At 40.1% G+C, this 25,130-nt stretch overlaps 1 protein-coding gene across 2 annotated transcripts in view; it reads left to right on the forward strand.

Moving 5' to 3' along the window:
- The window catches only part of LOC134394519 (ABC-type organic anion transporter ABCA8-like), a 110,533-nt gene that overhangs the window by 41,415 nt on the left and 43,988 nt on the right, over positions 1-25,130 (forward strand). The window contains exons 25-39 of one of the 2 annotated variants that reach the window (XM_063120050.1): positions 1,408-1,521; positions 2,168-2,293; positions 5,876-5,950; positions 7,524-7,615; positions 9,019-9,142; positions 10,307-10,439; positions 14,748-14,839; positions 16,654-16,826; positions 17,160-17,235; positions 18,122-18,216; positions 19,581-19,700; positions 21,993-22,133; positions 22,754-22,833; positions 23,245-23,300; positions 23,873-25,115. In XM_063120050.1, the coding sequence (XP_062976120.1) occupies positions 1,408-1,521; positions 2,168-2,293; positions 5,876-5,950; positions 7,524-7,615; positions 9,019-9,142; positions 10,307-10,439; positions 14,748-14,839; positions 16,654-16,826; positions 17,160-17,235; positions 18,122-18,216; positions 19,581-19,700; positions 21,993-22,133; positions 22,754-22,833; positions 23,245-23,300; positions 23,873-23,944 (1,569 nt within the window). In that variant the 3' untranslated portion in view covers positions 23,945-25,115. Of the gene's footprint in view, positions 1-1,407; positions 1,522-2,167; positions 2,294-5,875; positions 5,951-7,523; positions 7,616-9,018; positions 9,143-10,306; positions 10,440-14,747; positions 14,840-16,653; positions 16,827-17,159; positions 17,236-18,121; positions 18,217-19,580; positions 19,701-21,992; positions 22,134-22,753; positions 22,834-23,244; positions 23,301-23,872; positions 25,116-25,130 lie in introns of those variants that run through there. The other variant, XM_063120049.1, reaches the window with a different exon arrangement.

A 25,130-nucleotide genomic window follows, 5' to 3' on the forward strand; every position in this document is an offset into this window, starting at 1 on the left:
TGACATCTACTGAAATTTCCTTTTCAATACAACTGTTAAAGATACAGGAGCCCTGTCCTCCTTTTCATATGGTCACCCTAAATGTTGAAAAGTTACAAAAATACTTGTCAAATTAAAAACAAAAATAAAACGCAGCTTTTTATCTCTCCCAAATGTGTCAGAATTTGGAACCTAATTACCACACATTAAGACTATCAGAGCGTATTAAAGAAAGCCACCAGCAACCTTTTGAAAAAAATATAACAGGCATACTACCAAAGCATGATCCTTTAACAGAAGAACAGGCAAAGATTTTATTGTCTGGAAAATATTTAAGCTGAGCTCACAGAAAACAAGACATTTTACATTAAAAAAGAAAAAAGAGATACGGATGGTGGGAACCTCCTGACGTGTGCTTATCCCCAGGATAGCAATACGACACAAGCACAGTCCAAAGCCGACTAGGGGGCTTGTGCAGGAGAAGCAATCTGGGTTTTGCATTATCAGAGGTTGCTGAGGGGGAGGATGCCGGGCTGCTGGCCCAGCCACTGGGGCAGCAAAAACCAAGCAACTGAGGGTGGGGAATGGACGCAGCCACGTACCTTCCCTGGTAGGGCTGCTGGCCTCGTCCTGCTGCCACTGCCGCTGCTACTCCCTCCGCCTCGTAAGGTGCTGCTGCTTCTTATTTATTTTTTTAAAAAAAATCTTATTTATAATATTTCTTGGGCACGTTTAAGAGCAGAAGCCATACCAAGGCAGTGTGCAATAATAGAACACATAATAAAGAACATTACAGTCTTAAGCAATTGCTGTTAATGCAACGAGGGCAAACCCACACCCAAGTCCTCTTGGGGGCTTTCAAATACTCAGGTGTAGGGGCATTCCAGCACCATGCCTGCCTGCCTGGGCCTGTGAGGGCCAGATGCAGGGGTGCCCTCTGCCCTTGCAGACGCGGGAAGATTTTCTCAACATTCCTATCCGGCTGAACTTTCTCTGCTGCTGCTTCAGAGCTAGGACACACTACAGTAGTGACCTGGCTGAGCTGTTCTTTCTTAGAAGAAATAAAGTAGCTTGGTACTATGGTTGTTGCGGATGGTTTATCTCTGGTCTGGAAGAATCAGAGCAGGGGACAGGGCTCTGCCACATATGCACCTGCTTGTAGTATATGTGTTGAAGTGATCCCACGACTGTTTAGCTCAGCTCAGATTCGCTCAATAAGTATACTTGCTCTGTCAGTTCCCAGATTGCCCTTGCTCTCAGGCATGGCTATTAAAATACAGGTATTTCTGATATTATATTACTTGCATAATATTGATATGAGTACAGTTGTTAGTGCAAAACATTATACATATGTGCCACTTAAAGTGAATAGTATACCTTTTCTCTAAACATCAGCTTACTGTTAATATGGTGCCTTCTTTCTAACAGGTGTCATTTCTGTTTGGCTACAGCATATCACTTGTCTTATTCCTATACATAATTGCCTTCATATTTCGCAAAAAATCATATACAAGCAGTTTTTGGTCATTTTGGTTCATCTTGGTAAGTATATTACCAGGCCACTGATTTGTTTTTTTATATTCATGATCTGTTATGTCTGAATACCTGTAGTTAAAAATTTACATCAAAGAAACATTGCTTTATACATGAAGGAAGGGATGTTTCCTTGTGAAATATTACAAAATTCAATTAAATGCGGCCAATGTTGTGTAGAGGTTTGAGTGTTGGATCCGAGTTCTAGACCCTACTTGGCCATAAAGCTCACTGGGTGACTTTGGACCAATCACTACCTCTTAGCCTAACCTGCCTCACAGGGTTGTTGTGAGGATAAAATGGAGAGGGAGAGGACCATATAAACTGCCTTGGTTTCCTTGCAAGAGGGGAAAAAAGGCTGGATATAAATGTAATAATAATAAGAAAAACAACATATTCATCACAAAGAAGCATGAACGGTGAGCTTCTCTCTCTCTCTCTGTACATAATAAATAAATAAATATAATAATAATAAATAATAAAATATTCAGCAAAAAGAAGCAGGAACAGTGTGTGTGTGTGTATGTGTGTGTGTGTAAAAAATTGTATACTAAAATTATTCTGAATACTTGCTTCAGACTCTCCTTGGAAAAGGGGGGAAATGAGTGGAATTTAAATATGATAAACATTAAGATATTCTCTTGTTTCATTATAGGTGTTCTTGATTATCTTCATTATCAGATCGTTCACACGTTCACCTGATGAAAATTATATCGATTACGTGCTGGATGTTTTTATTCCTACATATCCAATTATAAACTTTTTAATTTCTTTCTCAGTGGTAAGTAAAAGTGCAAGTTACAGCCAGTTTCTATGGAACTACATTTTTGTGGTGGAGCAAGCTGTAGCTTGGGCCCTCACAACTATTTTGGTACACTTTCTCAATGTTCCAACTTAATTGCCATGTGAAGTCTGTTTTATCTTTATTAATTCCTGGAGCTAGCACAGGGTTGAAGAATTTGGGCCATACTCTTTCTGTCCTTCACTCTGTAGATTTCGATGAATGACACTGATGTGCTGAAGGTTGCTAGATTTTTCATAAGAAAAAGTGGGTTCCTTGTTTGGGAAATCCCAGGATAAAATGTTTTTTCTACATGTAGAAAATTACATAGATACTACTAAAAATAGTGCAATATTGACTTAATTAAAATCTAAGTAAATTGTACAAATCTTCATGAAATATTATAATATAATAATAAATAATTAAATCTATCAAACCATATTGATTAAAATTTTCTTCCAGAGTTGCAAAATGATAGCCCTAAGCAGCACCCCAACCAACAAGCAGTCTTTTACATTGAAGTCCTATCTGTACAATGTGATTGTACACTTGTATCAAGTTTCCCTTTTGGTAATGTTTCATCAATATGCAGAAGTGCATGGGTGGATTATTTTAAGAGTTTGTAAACACTAAAGAATGTTCAAACTATCGGACAGTGGCACTTATTTCACATGCCAGCAAGGTAATGCTCAAGATCCTGCAAGGTAGACTCCAGCAATTCATGGAGCAAGAATTGCCAGATGTACAAGCTGGGTTTAGAAAAGGCAGAGGAACTAGAGACCAAATTGCCAATATCCGCTGGATAATGGAGAAAGCCAGGGAGTTCCAGAAAAACATCTATTTCTGTTTTATTGACCACTCTAAAGCCTTTGACTGTGTGGATCATAACAAACTGTGGCAAGTTCTTGGTGGTATGGGGATACCAAGTCATCTTGTCTGCCTCCTGAGGAATCTGTATAACGAACAAGTAGCAACGGTAAGAACAGACCACGGAACAACGGACTGGTTTAAGATTGGGAAAGGAGTACAGCAGGGTTGTATACTCTCACCTTACCTATTCAACTTGTATGCAGAACACATCATGCGACGTGCTGGGCTTGACGAATCCAAAGCTGGAGTTAAAATGGCAGGAAGAAACATTAACAATCTCAGATATGCAGATGACACCACTTTGATGGCTGAAAGCGAGGAGGAGCTGAGGAGCCTTATGACAAAGGTGAAAGAAGAAAGTGCAAAAGCCGGGTTGCAGTTAAACCTCAAAAAAACCAAGATTATGGCAACTAGCTTGATTGATAACTGGCAAATAGAGGGAGAAAACGTGGAGGCAGTGACAGACTTTGTATTTCTGGGCGCAAAGATTACTGCAGACGCTGACTGCAGCCAGGAAATCAGAAGACGTTTACTTCTTGGGAGGAGAGCAATGACAAATCTTGATAAAATAGTTAAGAGCAGAGACACCACACTGACAACAAAAGTCCGCATAGTTAAAGCAATGGTATTCCCCGTAGTAACCTATGGCTGCGAGAGCTGGACCATAAGGAAAGCTGAGCGAAGGAAGATAGACGCTTTTGAACTGTGGTGCTGGAGGAAAATTCTGAGAGTGCCTTGGACTGCAAGAAGATCAAACCAGTCCATACTCCAGGAAATAAAGCCAGACTGCTCACTTGAGGGAATGGTATTAAAGGCAAAACTGAAGTACTTTGGCCACATAATGAGAAGACAGGATACCCTGGAGAAGAGGCTGATGCTAGGGAAAGTGGAAGGCAAAAGGAAGAGGGGCCGACCAAGGGCAAGATGGATGGATGATATTCTGGAGGGTACAGACTTGACCTTGGGGGAGCTAGGGGTGGCCACAGCCGACAGAAAGCTCTGGCGTGGGCTGGTCCATGAAGTCACGAAGAGTCGGAAACGACTGAACGAATAAACAACAACAATTTATACTGAGTAGGGGAAAGCTTTTGGCCTCACTAAACCGCCCAAAGAGCTTCAGCTATGGGGTGGTATATAAATTTAATAAATAAATAAAGTAGGGTGACCACATGAAAAGGAGGACAGGGCTCCTGTATCTTTAACAGTTGCATAGAAAAGGGAATTTCAGCAGGTGTCATTTGTATGCATACAGCACCTGGAGAAATTCCCTCTTCATCACAACAGTAAAAGGTGCAGGAGCTATACTATAACTGTTGTGATGAAGAGGAAATTTCCCCAGGTTCCCCATATATACAAATGTCATCTGGTGAAATTTCCTTTTCAATACAACTGTAAAAGATACAGGAGCCCTGTCCTCCTTTTCATATGGTCACCCTAAATAAAGCAGTCTGTAAGGTGTTTGTTTAACTCTTTGTATTAAAATCAACTTTTACATATTTGCAGGCACCATCTAATGCAAATCTTTTTAGTATCTTTTTGTATTTTACTTCTTTGCATTGTAGAGTTTTTGTGTGCTTACCTGTATTGTATCTGTAAAGTTGATATGACCTTGATGGTTGAAACAACAAATAAGCAAACACTAAAGCAGTCAAGGAAAGACCGGCTAGAAGGAAGAGCTAGCTGATAATGTAATAACCTTTGTGTAAAACTAGAGGCTTCGGGTTGGGAAGTTTCCCACACTTTGGTTCAGCAAACCTGAGGGCTATATACAATTCACTTATCCAAAGTGTTGTGAGTGTCCTTGGCCTTGTTCCCTGGAGGATTAGGAATTTCCTTTTGGGGAGGAGGGTGTTTCCTTTACTCTGCAACAATAATGTTAATATTGGCTCTGAAGTGAATATAAGGATATGGGAAGCAGCGCAGATACTGAAGTTTTTGAGGTTCTAAACATGGTGCCAAAAGGACACCAGATTCCCAATGCAAGAATACCTTCATATTCATTTTTAGATAAGACAAACAGGGGTGGGGTGGGGGGACAAAAAGTCTCCAAGCCCTTACATGAGGTTTTTGTTTTGTTTTGTTTTTTACCATCCTCCTGAAATCACCCCCACTGTGGCATAAACACTAAAACAGGCCCTAGTTTGGAATTGGCTGCCAGGCATAAACCTAAGTCCTTTATTATTATACATGGGCAGGATCTACACTGCTGCTTTAAAACAGTTTATAACAGTAGTGACAACTGTTGGGGCCCAATACACACGCCAGATACAGTTTTCAAACTGCTTTCAAAGTGTCATATCCTGCTTAGTGTAAATCTGCATGTGTGAGGGGGAGGGGATGGTTTAGCAAGTGTTCTTTCCCTACCTTTCCTTCTGAAATCTCCCCATCTAGTGAAAGACTAGAAGTTTTTAGCCTCTTGAAGCTCATTTGGTAATTCATCCAGGATCCACTGTTACATTTCCTCCCAAAACATGTTACACACAAACTTATGTAGATCTTGGAAGCACAACGATCCTTACTGGGGCATTTTTTAAGAAGGGGTTTTCTTTTAATTTGCAGACTAATACTGCATATCTGAAGAGTCTCCAGAATGTGCAAAACCCACTGACGTAATTTTGGGTGGCCCCATTTTATATTTGTACTGATCAGCACAGACAGTAACTATGTTCAGTATTAGAGGAATAACCTTACATTACATTATTTCTCTTATAGCTAGTAAGATATTGGGATTACTACGAGGAACTTGGAGCTACATGGCAGATTCAGCTCTGGACTTCTTCCTTTTTGGTGAGAAATGAATACATCATTCTTATGAGAGAGCTTCGGCTATTGGGCGGTATAAAAATGTAATAAATAAATAAATAAATATTTATAAGAGAGCGAGAGAGTGGGAGATCTTTTAACAAAACAGGGATAATGTTGCTATCAACAGTTACTTCTGAAGTAGCTCAAATAATATGACTGGTGATACATGTACTATCAACTTTTTGCAGTCAGCGGGTTTCACATTGTGTTTTATTGGGAATACATGTCCCATGCTCCTTTAAAAACTCATCTCTCACCACTCAGCCATTGCAAAATTGAGTTTTGTATCCAGGCAATAAGCCTATAGTCATCATAGAACAAATTCCATGCTGATCAATATAATTTCTTGCCTATACCCTTTTGTGATGGAAGTTCCCTTCTGTTGTGAAAAATGGGAATCAGCGGTGTAAAACCAGTTCATTTCTGGAATTTCTTTGTCCATGCCATTATTGTTCATCCTCTCTCAACTAAGCTACTGAAATACTAGCTAGCTTCATAAGCTTGTTGTGAGAAAAGAAAAGGAGAAGCCAATGAAATATATTAATACCCTGATTAACATCCTACCTTTATGTGGATGTGCCAGTTTCCAATTTATTTCAATAATGCAGAGAACCATGGCTTGGCTTAGATCCAAGAGAGACCAAGCATGGTTTTTGCTGTTCCCACTCCACTTTTACCTGCAGTCTGCTGCACTGCCGTTCACTGCAGTAGGAAGGAGGATGGAGGAAAGACCCATTCCACTAGTGGAACTCTAGTCACAGTTCTTGGGACCCAAGCTCCATGGGTTCAGCAGGAATTTAGGGGCTGGGGAGCAGAAGTCTCTAGGCTTCAGTCAACATAATCATGCCAATTAGGAGCTGTGGGAGAAGCACCTTAGGCCCTACACTACTCCTTTAAAGTGCTTTATAACAGTTTTGAAAATGGTATATGGAGTGTGTCTTGGGCCCCAACAGTTGTCAAAACTGTTATAAAGTGCTTCAAAGCAGTAGTGTAGATCCTGCCCTAGACTCAATGGCCCCGTTCAGACAACACGCTAAACCATGCATTCCATTAACCATTTTGTGGTTAAGCAGCATGGTTTAGTGTGTTGTCTGAATGGGGCCAATCTTAATGCTGCTCCCAGCCTTCTGCCTTCCAACAGGTGACTGGTGCTGTGAGGGGTTTCTCATGGTGTGAGTTTCCTATTGCCAAAAAAAAAAAAAAGGGGGAAACTTTGTCCTATCGATCTGAAACTAGGCTAGTTTGATCCTTTGGAGGGATAGTATAATGCCATAAAATGGTTGTGCCAATAGAATGGAAAACAGGGAGGTTACAAGGATGAGGAGAGCAGCTGGGTGCCCTGTTGAAATCAATGGAAAACCTATAGGATGCGTACCTGAGGTTATGAATGGAATGAAGCCATCTATATATGCATATGACTAACACTGCCACAAAATTACATCCGTTCCTTGACTATAGAGAAATTTAACCAAGCACAGATGTGAATATATTAAATTAAATTGATTATAAATATGTATACTTGCTGAATATACATTCTGTTTCTGTTTTTATGTAGCCTTATGTCCACAGTGTAATTTTAATTTTCTTACTTCGCTATCTGGTAATGAAATATGGCAGGCCGGTTTTGAGAAGAGATCCTGTCTTTAGGTTCGTATATATACTCAGGCGGACAATCAGAGTAATGCAAAAATGTTCTTGTTGTTCTTATGAAATAACATCTTACAAACACATATAGCACTTTGATATTCATGTGTTCTATTTTTGTTTAATTGCTAGTTTTCCTATTTATACTCCCATATCTTAGGAATCACATTTGGTATTGCTCTTCATTTTACTAGGGCTTGCAGTGGTTGATACATTTGAGTGGTTTGTCCATAAGGTAAATGAGAAGTGTTTCACAGTTTTTAAGAAAGAAGAAAGCCAAGAATTTACAAATGACCTCATAGTTCTTAAATTGCTAATTTTAGATAGTGGATTATTTCTTTGATATAATGCAACCTCATTCTTTGGGCACAGCTCTGAAAGAAAATGTCAGCCTATTTTTTGTTTTTAAATTACTATGTTGGGGGAAGGAAATTGAATGCCAGTCTTTTTCACATATCCGTCCTACATGTTTTAACAAACTTTGCATAAAGTATGAGTCATATTAACATCACACTTGCAGAATATTCCATCACACATACACCCCAACTTTAGTGGCTGTCAGGATAAAGCCTGTTCTCCATAGTGTAGGGCAAGGGGTTTTGGGGGTCAATCAGACAAAGAAGCAGAAGAAGCAACAGGAATTTATCAGCCAACCTAGAAAGCAGGGGAGAAGATCTCCAACACTCTTCTGGAGTCAAGGATGGATCTTCCCATGCACTTAGTGTAGAGAATCCAGGTGGCTCAGAGACCATTTCCCTCCCACACGCCAGAGAACTCAGCCTCTATGTGAGGGGGAGGGGACTTTGCAGTTGACTGATTCCAGAGTCCACTGCAGGATCTTGTGGGCAGAATTGAGAGGAGGCGGAAGGTGGTCCTTAGGGTTCATTAGAGGCTTCTCCCAAAAATCCCTCCCTGAGCTAAGATGCCTGTTGGACTGTAGTGCCTGTTGCAACTGCCTAGCTTTGTTAGCCAAATTAGGCTTAGAGGGTAGCTCCTGGCATTCACATTCCCTTCAGATGTGAATATTTGTTGAATAAAGCTTTATGGATTACACAGCAGACATCTTCATTGCCTCGCATCAGCAGGAGGGCTTGGAATCCCTACAGCGGCTGACTTTATGTACAGATAATGGTACTGGTTAATAATAGTGCAATTAGAAATATGCAAATCTTTCCCTATTATTTATACAGAAAATTCTGCCTAATCACAAAAGTAAGTTTGTGTGATTTGGAGGGCATGTTTTCATAAAAGCAGATACTGGAATTCTGCAAGCGCAGGATTTTTCTGAATTAGGTCAGATCCTATATTATTATGAACCTGTCCATTGACTGCCTAATTAAAAAAAAAACATTTATTCCTTGGTTCTGCAGTACTTTCAAACTCTTTGTGATGTCTTTGATATTTAGAATCTCCCCACAGACAAAGCGCAGCCGCCAGAATCCTGAAGCACCCAAGGAAGATGATGATAGAGATGTTCTAGATGAAAGGACAAGAGCTCAAAGTGCTCTGGCCTGTGCAAATCAGGAAGAGGTGAAGCACAATCATTGTGTTTTTCTTATTTTACAAGTTATTAGAACTTGCTCTGGTGTTTATTTCAGTGATTTGCTTATGAGATATAATGAAATCCTGCATACCACTGTAGAGGTATAAAAACTCATAAGGTCCTAGTGCTGATACCTCTGACTCTGCCCAGGTACTTGCTTATAAAGGGCAGAAGAAACCTGAGGAGGAAGAGATTCACAGACCTCCAAGGCAGCATTTTCAGAAAGTAACTTGCTCTACATGTAGGGTCACCAAGATAAGCAGAGCTGTAGGTGTGCAAGAGACAGTGGCATCCAGAGCAAAGAGTAAGCATACCTACAGTACCTCTAGATTCCCATGTATTTACCAGCATATGATAGGGCATTTATGTTAGTTGTTTCTATCAGGTCCAGTATCTTATTGTAAATGTTTTAGCTGCTAAAATTGTTTTAAATATTATATTTTGGAGATTTTATATTATTATTATTATTATTATTATTATTATTATTATTATTATTATTATTTTAATGTATTATATGTATTTTTTGTGAACTGCCCCCAAAGCTTCAGCATTTAGGCAGTAAAGAAAAGATTATGATTTTGAAAGGAAAATGTTAATCCTTCCCCCCTTCTTGTGGTTCTCCCCCATTTTTGTTTTGTTTTTTGTATTTCCCTTTGCCTATATTAAGGGAGGTGGTAATGGTTACTTTCTATTCATTTGTTTAATTAGGGTGACCATATGAAAAGGAGGACAGGGCTACTGTATCTTTAATAGTTGTATAGAAAAGGGAATTTCAGCAGGTGTCATTTGTATATACGGGGAACCTGGTGAAATTCCCTCTTCATCACAACAGGTAAAGCTGCAGGAGCCCTGCCCTCTTTTAAATCTGGTCACTCTAGTATAGCTCGTGCAGCTTTAACTGTTGTGATGAAGAGGGAATTTCACCAGGTTCTCCATATATACAAATGACACCTTCTGAAAGTTCCTTTTCTATGCAACTGTGAAAGATACAGGAGCCCTGTCCTTCTTTTCATATGGTTACCCTAGTTTAATTATATGATTCCTGATCTTTTTTTTTTTACTCTGTTTGTCACTTGTTGCTACTGTTGTGCTGCAAATAAGACTTTTTTTTAAAAAATGAATAAATAAATATTTTTTCACTCCCAACTTAGAAACCAGTTATCATTGCCTACAACCTGCGCAAAGAATACAGAAGTGGCAAGTCTTGTTCCAGTTTTTGTTGCAAGAAGAACAAGGAAAGGAAAAAAGTGGCTACCAGAACAGTCTCTTTTTGTGTTAAAAAAGGTTAGATGGCCAATATGCTTACTGTTATTGTGTAAAAATTTGACCAGAAAAAATACTTTTGCTCTGCACTTATTTTCGGGAATGTTTGACCTATTGTTGAATACACTGGTTTTCTTTGAACTTCAAGGGGCTGAAATAAGAAGGGAAGCCATTTTAACAATGCACTACATGTCTACTCAGAAGTAAGTCCCATTGTGTTCAGTGGAGTTTGTTCTCAAGTAAGTGGATATAGGACTGCAGCATAAGCTATATTGTGGGTCATGTAGGGGGGAAAAACCCAAGGGAACAATTCCTTTCTTCTGCATTTAAAGATAGTGTGACATTTGAAAAGAAAAATACTGTACTGGAGCACTGGTGCAAAAAGGCAAACAAAACAATCATAAATAGGAAGAAAACATGTTTGTTCCAGGAAAGGGACATCTTTAAATTGAGCTATATTTTTTGTAAGTGAATAGTTTACCTGTGCTCTGTTTGCCCTCAATTTATTCAACTTTGCTGGACTTAAAGCTTCCTTACATTTATTCCATAATAAATTAGTAACTGGGGTAAGAGTTGCTTGTTATAATTTCTTATTTCTCTTCCTAGACTGCAAGATATAATATATTTTTAATGTTTCAAAATTATTGTTTTTTTCCTTTCTTTTTTTGCTGGAGTGCTCATTGAGAAAAGCAATAAAATAAAATAAAATTTCAAATGGAGAAAATGTTGTATGAGCTCAGCAAGAGGGTGTGTGCAAACTTTGTGACTAGTATTACAAAATTATCTTTTCTTGACTGAAGATAATTGGAGCACTGTCAGTAGAATCCAAGGCATAACAGAAGCAGAAAATAATAAGACAGCAGAACTGGAGGAATCTAAGTAGAATGTAGTTGTTGATTAAAATACAGCATGATCAAAAGAGGGTGCAATGATGTGAGAGGTGCTTTTAAGTAGGGGTGTGCACGGACCCCCCGCTCCGCTTCATTTACAGATCCGCCATTTTCGGAGTGGCCCGCTACGCCCCGCCCACGCTACGCCCACTTCCGCTCTGCTCGGAGCTCCGGATCCGGATCAGAGCTCCGTTTTTCCCCCCCATAGGGTTGCATTGAAAGCTAAAAAAGTATACAACTTTTTTTCTGTTCAAGTTAGAAACCTCACATTTGGCACCATGACACCTCATGGACGTATACACACGCACGCCAAGTTTCAAGGCAATCCCATCATCCCCTGATTTTTGGCGAATTTTTGAAAATCGGGCACCCCATTCACACCCCTTGGGATAGCGTCAATTTGCATGTTAGAAACCTCAAACTCGGCACCAGGACAGCTTATCCATGTGTCCACATGGACGCCCAGACTCAAAGCAGTCCCATCATCCCCTGATTTTTGGCGCGGCTCTAACCTCTAACGCACCACCCATAACCCTAAGTCACACCCCTTTCAATAGCTCCATCAATTTGCAAGTTAGAAACCTCAAACTCGGCACCATGATAGCTTATCCATGTGTCCATGTATAAGAATATAATAATATGTATAAGAATATACTATATGTAGGGAAATGGGACAAGAAGTGTGTGTATGCTTTCAAAAGAAAGATTTCACAAAAGCAGTCAGGCTTTAATAGAGAGAAGGGGGAACCAAACACACACTCCAAAATTTAAAAATAAAGTTTATATTAAATCAAAGTAAGTGAAAAACACAGGGCAAACTAAGCTAAAAGTCAGAAAGAAGCAGACAAACACACGCGCCAAGCTAAAATCCTAATCTATCTCCAAGTACACAGCAGCCAGCAGCTAGCTAAGTAGACCTCTCCCAACGAAAGCTAAACCCACAAGACGCTGAGAGCTCAAAGATCTCAGGATGACTCTGCCTTAGTCCCCCCCCTCCAACGCTGGGATTGGAGGATGCGATCAATTCTCATCAGGATTGGGAGTTGAATGTGCCTGTCATCGCTTCAAATAAACCCCGCCGCGCCGCAGCCGGTTTACTCTATCGTTTGTATTGTAAATGTACCCGATTTTTTTAAAAAATATTGCACGTGAACCACAGGATGCAGAGAGCTGAGAGTAGTCTCAAAATGACCCCCATCCACGACTCTCTGTGCACAAGAATTTTCAGAACGATAGCTTAACCCCCCCCCAGTTATCCCCGATTCTTTTCCGCAATGCAATCCTATGGGTGAAAAGCCGAAAATCACCGTTTGAGCCGCGCTGTTGACCCGATTTTTAAAAAATTCTAGCACGCGACCCGCACGATGCAGAGAGCTGAGAGTAGTCTCAAAATGACCCCCATCCACGACTCTCTGTGCACAAGAATTTCCAGAATGATAGCTTCAAAAAGAACCTAGTTATCCGCGATTATTTCCCGCAATGCAATCCTATGGGCGAAATGTTTCAAGATGGCGACCGGAGCGCTCCGCCTGAAAGAGGAGCTCCGAAAAATGGGCGCTTCTCTTCGCCTTGCTTCTAGGGGTACGCGGTCCACTTCTACTCCGCCTCTGGGTAAGGCGAAGCAGGCCAATCCGCTACTGCTTTTACGCTCCTAATCGGAGCGGAGCACATGCCTACTTTTAAGGTAGCAATTAAAATTTAATCTTCCCCCTGTATCACATGTTATGTGAAAGAGATCTCCCCTTCTCTACACCCACAATGTTTAGTCAAGCTGAGATATAGCTTCATCTCACCAGCGTTTATACTGTGCAATCACTGCGAATTGTGTGCAAAGGACTCTGAAGTTTTCCAGTTTATAATCTGCTTTTCTGTGAAGTACTTCCATGCATCCTGCTTTAATGGTGCTTCTTAGCCAAAAGAAGCGTCTTATTTTACTACCCCTTTAAGAGTGAATCTTTTGTTCTTCTCCGAGCGGCCACTGGGGGTGCAGGAGGATTATTTGATATGTTTAAACTATAAATTAAATAAATGCTTACATCTGCTTAAGTTTTAAAGATAAAGACATCAAAATTGGCAGAGTAATAGATATTAAGGAGGGCTTTCAGCATACCACATTTGAATCAGATTGGGTCATCCATTGATTTTTTATGATTTTTTACATTTCTCTCCCTTAAACCCTTTTCCTGGTATGCAAAGGATCTTAGGAGCGCTGCTGCCCGGGGTGTGATTTAGCTAACAACAACAACAACAGCTTTACACTATGGGGTAATTAGAGGGAAACGGGTACATGGGATGAAGCTCTAAGAGCCAGGTCATACAATGTTGAATGGGGAAAGCAGATTTTTGCTGAAAGGTGCTAAGTTGGATTTGCACACCTCTTGATAGGAACTGTGAGCCCCAGTGATAATACAGATGCATGCATCCTTCCTTATTTTGCATGTGGAGCAGCATCATACAGTGGATGAGATTCAGAGAGACTTTAGACATGCTACAGGGCTTGGGTTTGTTCTGGGGTTTTTGATTCCCCCCCCTCTTTGAATATGCTTTTATATTGTATTTTATATTTATTTATTTAAAACATTTATATCCCGCCCTATATCATTGTAAGCCTATGCGGCAGAGTCTTGCTATTTACAGTTTTACTCTGTACAGCACCATGTACATTGATGGTGCTATATAAATAAATAATAATAATAATAATAATCATTAAGATCTCAGAGCGGCAGACAGATGAAAGCATACGGTATAAAACAATAAATATGCACAGTTAAAAACAAATTAAACCATGATCCAAGTTAAAACAATATATAATTAAAAAGCAGTAATCATGATTGGATACTGTTTGTTTTATACCTTGAATAGTTTTACTTTTTGTGAACCGCCCAGGGAGCTTCGGCTATTGGGTGGTATAAAAATGCAATAAATAAATAAATAAAATAGCCACTACCATTTCAAATGAGAGTGACTCTTCTGAAGGACAGGTGGGTTACCAGTGCATGAAGAGGCTTCAGGTGAGTTGGGAGGGCAGCAGCTCTCCAGGTTCTGGTGGTGAATGGGAGGAGAGGGGGGAAGCAGGAGGGGAGGGGAGTTCTATGGGGTCCTAGTCAGCCTCGCACTTCAACAGCAAGCCCACTTCAGATTTGGAACTGAATCAGAAGTGAACTGGGGTGGTACTGAGGAGCCCTGATTGGCCTTTTAGGAAGTTCCGAATCAGCCTCCAAGTTGAATCTACTTATTTTCATTTGTTGAGACTTTGACTTTGAAGTCTAATCCTAGTAAGATTAAAAAAGAACCCAGGTGATTACTGAAGAATCTGATAAAAAAATATACAAAACTAGCCAGGTCGATCATAATACCAACATTTCTTTTCTTTGTTTGGTATGTTATTGTGTACTACTATCCTCACTAAAATGGAATTGTATGCGTTTGTTTGTTTTAGGAGAAGTTTTAGGTCTGCTTGGACCCAATGGAGCTGGTAAAAGTACAACAATGAATATGATAATAGGAGAAACAGATCCAAGTGCTGGACAGGTAGGTGTACCTATTTTTGAATAGAAAACTAAATTCAAATAGAAAAACAATTAATATTACATTAAATATTCTTCAGGACCTATAAAATATATTATTATATTGTATATGAGAGCCAGTGTGGTGTAGTGGCTAAAGTGTTGGACTGGGAGTCAGGAGATCTGGGTTGTAGTCCCCACTCAACCATGGAAGCTTACTGGGTGACTTTGGGCCAGTCACAGACTCTCAGCCCAACCTACCTCACAGGGTGGTTGTTGTGAGGATAAAATGGAGCGGAGGAGGTTTATGTACGCCGCCTTGGGTTCCTTGGAGGAAAAAAGTCGGGATATAAATGCGATAAATAAATAAATAAATAAATAATATTATAGATGTCCCATTGAAGTTAGTGGGTCTTACCTCTGAGTAGACATGTATAGGATTATGCTGTAAAACTATTACATTGATTCCCAGCTATCCATAGGTGCTGAAACATTATGTCAAGCAATTAGCTGTCAGATATAAAATATAATACACAAAACCAACAGCTCGTAGTGTTCTGCCTAAACGAACCTGGTCACACCATTAAGTGTTTGAAAATGCCTGTTTATGTATATTGTTTATCATTTCATCATCGAAATTTTTATCCAGATTAGCAAAATAATAGTTTGAAATTCCTCAGAACTACATTGATGTAACATAATATAAAGAGTTATAGGAGGGGCAATAAACAAACATCTGTGTGTCATTTCTCCACTGTGTGCCGCTCCCCCCTCCCCAGTTTATCTCATTCAGGAAGGTCTCTTGACTCTCTATAGCATTTTCAGGGGGCTGGAAAGTGAATAGACATTGCCACCACCTCCTCCTCCTCCCCACCACCACCACTGTTATCTGGGCCAGAGCGAGGAGCAGGTGAAGAAACAGGTTGCAAAGGTGAAGAGTGTGGGAATATTGTAACCTCATCTGGAAGTTACAGGAAAGGGGCAGTGTTGCAGTTAGTTCATGGGATTTGGGGCATAGATAGCCTTAGGATCTCTATAATGTACAGTTTCCTGTTCCTCTCATTCATTTCCTGATTGCTCGCTCTCCCCCACTTCTCTCTCTGACCTCCTTCATTGCGGGTTTCTTTTTTTATTAGCCTTGTGTGCATGTCAGCTTGTAAACGTTCAAGCTGTTCTGTTTTTTTTTGTTTTGTTTTTCTGCTAACTGCCTTTTTAATACTGTATAATCCCATATAATCCCATCAAAGAGGAGGAGGAACTCCAGAGTGCTCTTGTCAGTGGGCACCTACTGCGGTGTGAACCCACAGCAGGTGCCTTCTCTTGCCACCAGCTCTGATTAGCCCCAATAGAAACTGTTCTTCTGGAGCTAGTAGTAGTAGTAGTTTTGTGTATATGTGTGTGTGTGTGTGTGTGTGTGTGTGTGTGTGTGTGTTGCGGGTGGATGGATTTTCATCACAGTTGCAGCCATCCTGATCCCAACTGCCTCATCCCCTCCATGGCTGCTATTTAAAGAACAAAAGTCAGACATATTACATGCATTTCACACCATGTCTAGTTTGGTTCTTTTGCTTTCCCAGAAGGTCCAACACTTCTGAATGAGCCCCAAATTTCTGTCCTGTCTGTCATCTGGTTCTGCATTGTCAAGGTGTTATGCTTGTGTCCCACCTCTCTTACTAGGGCTGAATGGAGGTCTTCCAGATTCTCTAATATTATTAATGTGTTTTGAAATCAACCTTTCGTTGATCACATATCATCCTTGAGAAGACTTTGATATTTAAAGAGTTGCACTGACATTGAACAAAATTTTAACTAAGTCATGATGCTGAATATTTTAAACAGAAGCTGGTAAAAGGGGTTGATGCAGCAGCAACCGAAGAAAACACTGTTGGATTTCTTGGCTACTGTCCTCAGGAGAACGCCCTCTGGTCCAACCTGACCGTGAAAGAACATCTGGAGATTTATGCAGATGTGAAAGGGATACAGAAATATGCTGCTCCTATTGCTATCAATCGGTATGGGCTGCAAAAGATCCTGCTTTCATTATACAATTCATATCTTAGAGTGTGGAGGTAGTCAAAGCTAGTAATTTACAGTTGTGATTTGGAGTTTTTTGGGGTGGTGGACAATAAATAGAAGATCTTACACAATCAAACACAAGATGTGGTGCATATTCATCCAGTATAATAGAAGCATCCCTGTAATACTGTGTGTGTGTGTAATGTTCTGTGTGTGTGTGTTTGTGTTTGTGTTTGTGTTTGTGTGTGTGTGTGTGTGTGTTCAATTGGCACATATATGAGATTAGTTGCAGAAAATATCCAATATGACACTTTCTACTTTACTTTCAGAATAGTTCAAGCTCTAGAACTTGGAGAGCATTTAAAAAAGCCCACTAAGACATTAGCTGCTGGATTATCTCGAAAAGTAAGCTCTATGTTTTGTTAAGTCTTGATGTGTGCATAAATAGAGAAGGCAGTAGTTGATATAAACAAGATACAACCAAAAGGTGCACAAGGCACACAACTACTATAGTATAAGAAAAAGCAATCAAAGAAGGGGTGAACAGTTATAACAAACAGAAGTTTTATAACAGGAACAAAAATTCAAGGATATAATAACACAAGCAATCATAGCAGATAACAAGAGAGTTATACACAAATGCAAAGTTATACAATTGTAATAATAATCTACAGTGTGGAGACATGAAAAAGTCTCATCAGTATTTAAATGTCATTAGGGAGCCAGTATGATGTTGTGATGTTACCAAGGTTTGTACATTCCTGATTTGGGTTACAAATTTCCAGCTATGCTCGTAAGTGTTATTAACTACAATAATTTCCCTTAGAAGGGGTTGGAATGCTGGGACCCAAAACGTAAATCCATGCTTAGCCATAACATTTCTTGGATGGCTTTGGACAAGTTGTTTTTTCTCAACCATAACTGCTTCACAGGATTATTGTACAGTAGCCTTATTTACCATCCTAAACTCCTTGGAGGGAAGACGGAATAAAAAATGTAAAAACCTTGGAAAAATTGATTGTTGGCTTATGCACTTTGCTGAACATTGATATATTTTAGTTTCTTCTTACTCACATATTGGTAGAGACTTCTCTGGGTTTCTTCACCTGGGCAGGTCTTCCCAGAGATGCAGGTTTTGTCCAAGAGTACCCTGCAAATAGTATTTATTTTTGACTTTCACTTATTTATTTTTCATTTTTATGTCGTTTATCTCTATAAAATATCCAAGGTGACGTTTAAACAAGTTATATAATTTCCTCTCAAAGATAGAATTCATTTTCCTTCAATTTAGTTATGCTTTGGCCTGAGCATGCTGGGTAATCCTACTGTGATGCTATTAGATGAACCAACCACAGGAATGGATCCCAAAGGAAGGCACCAGGTCTGGTGAGTGACCCATATATTAACCATATAATAGAACTGGATTGTTTTAAAATTAACACTTGTAACAGAAACCCAAACTCCAACCCCTGCTGTTTCAGTCCTAAATTCCTCATTTCTCTCCAAGCACTTTCCGTAAATATTTATCCCTGCAATTTCGTCTCACTGATTATTTTTTTAAAAAAAAAACAGCAAGGTTCCTGAATTTTGGGAACTAACCCACTGTTCAGCTCACAACTGTGTGCTGCGTTGGGGATGCCAAACCAAAAGCAAACAAGATATCCCTGCGATGGCCATCCCTGCTCACTTTTTTTCCTCATTCCCAATTCCAGTTCACAAATCAAGCAGTGATCGAATGGGAGGCTTGCCCAAATTTCCCCAAATTTCTTAATTTTGTCTGCTCCATAAACTAAAGCTGGGCTTTTCTGAGCTATCTGAGATCACACCTACAAAGGTGGAAAACATAATAAAACAGTCTGTTGAATCTATGTCAGAAACCCTTAGTAACATGGAAAACTGAAGCACATTAACTATAATAACATTCCTGCAAACCAGTGGGTAGGTGATGGGATGATGATGATAATAATAATAATAATAATGGTAATAATTGGCCTAGAGTAACACAGTTAAGTCCATATCAGATGGACTCCCATGACACTGTGCGGGTGGTGAAGAAGAAGAAGAAGAAGAAGAAGAAGAAGAAGAAGAAGAAGAAGAAGACAACACAAAGCAGACCCTTCTTAATCTGTAAGCAACCTAGACACAGAAACAGAAAAATGAGGGTTTGGAGGAGAAAAGAAAAAAGGGTGCTTTTAACCAAGTGTTGTTGTTTTTAACTCTACAATAAACTATTGCATAAAAGAGGCATTTTAAATTTTCAACAAATTGTAAACAAAGCAAAAAAGCAAAAGCAAAGTCGTCTACTGATGGTGCTCGCTGCTGTGGATCCTTCTGGAGTAATCCGTCGATCAAGACCCAGCTGAACAAATACAAATTCTGGGGCTTGAGGAGATGAACCTCTTCTTGCTCTTTTCCATGAGCTACAAGTGCAGGTTAAGAAGTCCTACCCAATTTCCCCATCCTTGTTCGTTCCATGGACTTTTTCATGCTGTTCCCTGCCTTGTTGCTTCAGTTCTTTGGCATCTCTCTCTCTCTCTCTCTCTCTCTCCCTCCCTCCCTCCCTCCCAGCCTTTATAAGCTCTTTTCTATTGGTAACTCTTCATTCCCTTTGCCTCTTCTTTACTGAGTTGATTTGGAGTTTGAAATGGAGGATCCCATTCTTCCGCCACTGGGCAAAGAAAATTCTCAGAAAGGGTCAGATTGTTTGGTTCCACACTTTCGTATTGTAATAAATCTTGTGTTGACTGCAGGAATGCAATTCACGCAGTTCTGAAGGACAAGGAGCAAGGAGCCATTTTGACAACTCACCACATGGAAGAAGCTGAGGCAATGTGTGACCGAGTAGCCATCATGGTGTCTGGGCAGCTCAGGTGGGCTTCAGCATGTATTTCATTTTTCACCATACTAGCATACCATGAATAGACAATGCACCAATGAGGCAAAGGATTCTTCACATTCTTCTTTCAATAGCTTAAAAAAGAATGTTGGTCAATGGGTTTGTTGTTTTTAATCTACATCTGTATATTTATATCTGTTTATATCTATATATTATATTTATATAAAACTCTGGCCCCCAAGGAGAAAAGATGGACCACACAATAGCTCAGTGTGACCAATTTGCATGACACTTTGCAGTTAAAATTGATCATATCCAAGTTGGCTTGGATGCCAAAGTTGATGCAGGTCCAGTGGATGCAACTTTGGCCTCTGCTTTCCCAGTTACAATTAATACTTTTCAAGTTGTACAGCCCAGGTAGGGATGGACAGACTCACCCATATCGGATTCATCGGATGCTTGCCCCTCCACTGCTGCTGTCTATTATTTATTTATTTATTTATTTATTACATTTTTATACCGTCCAATAGCCGAAGCTTTCTGGGCGGTTCACAAAAATTAAAAACATTAAGAATATAATGAAACATCCAACAATCTAAAAAACCCAAATACAAAATACAATATAAAAAGCACAACCAGGATAAAACCACACAGCAGAAATTGATATAGAATTAAAATACAGAATTAAAACAGCAAAGTTTAAATTTAGGTGTTAAAATACTGAGAAAATAAAAAGGTCTTCAGCTGGCGATGAAAAGAATACAGTGTAGGCGCCAGGCGGACCTCTCTGGGGAGCTCGTTCCACAGCCGGGGTGCCACAGGAATCATACGATGCCTGCTCATGGCATCATATGAGCTTCTTTCAGGCTTGGTGAGCATCTGATGACATTGCAAGCCCATCTGCCTTTTTCTGATGCAACAATGGAGGCTCTGGAAATGATGTATTTCCCCACATTGCATAAATGGTGGCTGTAAAGGCCCCATTTACACAAGAGTAAAGGTATGAATGGAGTGTTTGCGCCTGTACTCTTGCTTAAATAGTGCTTATATGGCTGCTATTTATGCAATGGGGGAAATGCAAAATTTCTAAAGGCCCCACAATGGAGACCTTTGTAAAGGCCCCATTTAGGCAACGGGGAAAGTTCCTTGGAGTTTTGCGCTTTGGTGTTACCAGTATGCTGATGACATTCAACTCTATCTCTCCTTCCCATCGACATCTAAGGAAGCTGTTCTGGTTCTTAATCGGTGTCTGATGCCAGTAATGGACTGACTGAGGACAAAGAAATTGAAGCTTAATCCAGACAAGACAGAGGTGTTCCTGTTTTGTCAAAAGGCAGATCAGGGAATAGGAATTCAACCTGTGCTGGGTGGGGATACAATCCCCCTGAAGATTATACTCCTAGACATGGTGCTGAACCTGGATACCGAGGTTTCAGCAATGGCCAGGTGTGTGTTTGCGCATCTGAGGATAGTGCGCCAAGTTGCTTGTTCCTAAAGATGTCTGATCTGGCCACTGTCACGCATGCCTTAGTTACATCTCACTTGGATGCATTCCACATGGGCTTCCCTTCGAAAACTGTAAAGAAACTTCAGGTGGTCTAGAGTGCTGCAGCCTGATTGTTGAGCAGGGCCACTTACAGGGAGCACGTGGCTACCTTGTTACAAGAGCTTTACAGGCTACCAGACTGTTTTAAGGCAGAATTCAAAGTGCTGGTTATGATTTATAAAGCCTTATATGGCTTGGGATCAGGCTGCCTGAAAGACAACCGTCTACCTTACGAGATTGCCTTAAGGTATTTGGGAGAAGCCTTTCTTTTGATACCACATTTGGTGCTGCCGTGTGAGAGTGCCTTCTCAGTGACACCTCTGTGGAACTCCTTGTTGAGGGAGGCTAGGTTTGCTCCCTCTTTGCTGACGTTCAGGTGGAAGGCAAAGACCTTTTTATGTAAGCCTTTGGGTAAGCAGGTCTTTTGGGTTGGACAATGTTTTTATTCTGTTATTGTTGTGTTTTAATGCCTTTGTTTTATTATTGTTTTCATCCAGATTTATTTATGATTGTACGTCACCTTGAGTGCCATTTTACTTGGTTAAAAGGCAGGGTACAAATCCAATGAAAATAAATAAATAATAATCAGGTAAAGATTGATCAGCCAACTTAATGGTCTCTAATGGACTGTGAAAACTTATAAAGTACCGTACATCAGGAATACAGTGTGTCAGATCAGCTAGTGAAAGCCCACAGTAGTGGGCAAGATAAGATAATGAAACATCTGCATTAATTTCATTTTGTGACCTTATGTTGTATGTTGATCCTTCCCACCTGCAGGTGCCTTGGATCCATTCAGTATCTGAAAAGCAAATTTGGCAAAAACTATTTGCTGCAAATAAAAGTAAAGGGAGTTGAGCAAGGGGAGCTTCTGAATACTCAGATTCTCCAGATGTTCCCACAGGCGGCACGTCAAGAAAGGTAACTGAAAACATTTTTCACAATTCATTTACAGAATTCTTTGGATTATATTTTAGTTATCTTAGATGATATTCATGTTTGGTTTGTATTGTGTTTTATTTGAGCATTAGGGGTTGAATTGGATTAACAAGATGAAGAGCAAATGCCTATGTGCTCCTTCCTTCACTGAACTGTCTCAGCAATGCTGGCTGGGAGATACAAGAAATTGTACCCCAAGTTGTCCAAACCATCTGGAGGATACCAGATTGGGGAAGGCTGGTGGTCTAGGTCCCAATTATTAATACTCAGTACTACTGCATAGTAAGCGGGAGTTGTTAGTTTTGGTGACAAACTCTTATGCCCCAATGCACCTGGCATCTGGGTATGTACCCCAGGCTGGATGATGAACCATGAATAGGGTTCTCTCCCTAACCCAACAGGCAATGCTGTATGCATGGAACCTTGTTAAAAAGCTCAAGTATTGCTGTTCAGGAGAAAAAGAGGTGTGTGCATGTGTACATGCATGTGCATGCTGAATTCAACCTGCCTGCTTCCCTTCCCTGCCAACCTGGTTTCTCTGCCCATACTCCTTTGGATCAAAGCTATATATGCAGATGGGTTGTTGTTTTTCCTCCTCTTAGGATATCCACTTTGTTGGTCTACAAGATCCCAATGGAAGATGCACTGCCTTTGTCAAGAGCCTTCTCCATGCTAGAGGAAGGTATGTTCGAAGTGAATATACTATGCAACATACATTTAAATGAAGATACTTAAGGCCCAGTTTGGATGACACTGTCCCCTTCCCTCTGTGCACGGCAAGGGGAAATGGTCACATGTTCCCACTCACTAGAAGGGCCTTCTCTGCCTCCCGCATCTCTGGACATCCAGATAAAGGTGTAGCATGTGAAGAGGGTTTATATATGCAACATCCAGTACATAAAGGAATGGGTAGATGCATGCTGGATTTTACATGTGCCTTCTTCCAACATTACACTCACATGTAGACATCTGGGGGCAGTGGAGACAAAGTACATCCTATGGGCGAAGCGTGAAGGCCTGATGTTGCACCCCTGATGTTGAGCATTATCCCAAAGTCCACAGAACAGAATTGTCATTTTTTTTGTCCTTACAGCTAAACGAAGCTTCAACTTTGAGGAGTATAGCTTTTCTTTGAACACTTTGGAACAGGTAATGCACTTTTAAAATATAAAGAAATGGTGGCATTTGCATTGGGAAAAACTACTATAGCCCCAAATGGAAGTTTTAATATGCATGGATGAAAACCATATACAACACAATGTAGTTTTCACATGTTCATCTTCTGCTAGATTGGGAACTAAGTGCATGTTCCTATACCCCGCGCACAACACACACCTCCATTCTGGATGTCTGCATTCAGAATTGTGGGGTCCTGCCACCAAACTGGGAACTGGGTATATGAACACTTTTCAAGGTGCTGGTGACATTCTCCTCTGCCAGGCTCAGGAAATAACTTTGTGGTGGTGGGTCATTAAAGCCCAGGGATGGGGAACCCCTTTCAGCCCAAGGGCTGCATTCAATTTCAGATAAGCTCTCAGGGGCCTCATTCCAGAGGTTTTGGGGAGACTGAAGGTAAAGGGAGTGAAACCAAAGGCAAAATGGTGGGGGACAAAATTACAACAAAACAAAACAGAAACCCAGCATACTGTAGTTTAGAAGGTCTTAAATGGCTGAAGAAACTCACATGGCTGAAGAAACTATGTTTTTATTGTATCCATTAGGTGTTCTTAGAACTTTGCAGACAGCAAGAACGAGAGTATTTTGAGACGGCTCTAGGCACAACTTTTGAATGAAAACATCTGCATGAGGCTGATCTCTAATTTGTTAATAGCTTAGTTGAAATGTCATTGTTTACAGAAGTGCTGATCTCTTCAACTTAAGAAGGACTTAAAGCACACAACCCACTGTCTCTGCATTACGTCTTGTCTAGTTTGGTCCTTAGGCTGGAAGCCTCTTGGGGAAAGGATATTGCAGTTTATATAGTCCTCTGTATACTAACAGGTCTCTGTGGGTAACACCAATATTAGTCATATGCGGAGGTGTAAAATTTCTGGAAATGATGAGCCCGTGGGGAGTGGGATTGCTTTTTCTGCTTTATCATGTTTTTCAAAAAAAGACTGACATTCAGGTGGGCAGAATACATACTTTAACATGTATTCTGTAAAGCTCAGCACTTAAAAATAGTACTGTTGGTATACATTTGAAAAGTGTTAAGTGCCTTAGTTTACTCAAATAATTTTTGTTATTATGCAAATAATTACAAATATCCCCAGTCTTAAGAGATGGGTCGGTAGCTCATCCCCAGTGTATGAAGCATCTGTTCCTTCTCCCACTCCCCATTTTTCAAACTGGCAAATACTAATACTTAACATATATCTGCAAAACTATATTTTTAAAAGAGAAAGAGGAATTTGCTCTCAATAGTCTCCTCTCCATTCAGTTGTCATTAGTCAGAACAGAAGCTGCCATAAAAAATGTCTGCAAAACTTGTTCACCAAAAGTGACATTGGGATTTGTGTAGACAACAAGGTTCAGCTCAGGATAATCTTCCCTGAGGCAGAGCAGCAAATGGTGTCTCTTCTCCAAGTCAAGGTGCATCGCACCTGAAGCCCATCAAGTTATTTACCTTAAATGGGCAATCCCTTCTTTGGCAGTAAAACTGCAATGCTAATCCATTAAAGAACTAACAATTTGCTGACCTTTCATGACCCCCAAAATCAGCTGCCTGAAGCAGCTGCCTCTCAACCCAGAGACCCCTCTTTCAAATTGCTTCAAACCCTCTGTAAAGCGCCTGCTTCCAGCCTCACAGTATTAAAAATGATCAGTAAATATGGATATTTTGTTAAATAGTGTTGAATTGTTTTGTGCTTTATTATCATCACCCACAATATGGGCAGAACTAAATGTGGACAAAATTAATCATATTGAACCTCATGTCATGTCATTTCAAGAATAAATCATATATCCTTGAATATTACT

Source organism: Elgaria multicarinata, chromosome 3 (genome assembly GCF_023053635.1).
Source record: "Elgaria multicarinata webbii isolate HBS135686 ecotype San Diego chromosome 3, rElgMul1.1.pri, whole genome shotgun sequence".
NCBI lineage: Eukaryota > Metazoa > Chordata > Lepidosauria > Squamata > Anguidae > Elgaria > Elgaria multicarinata.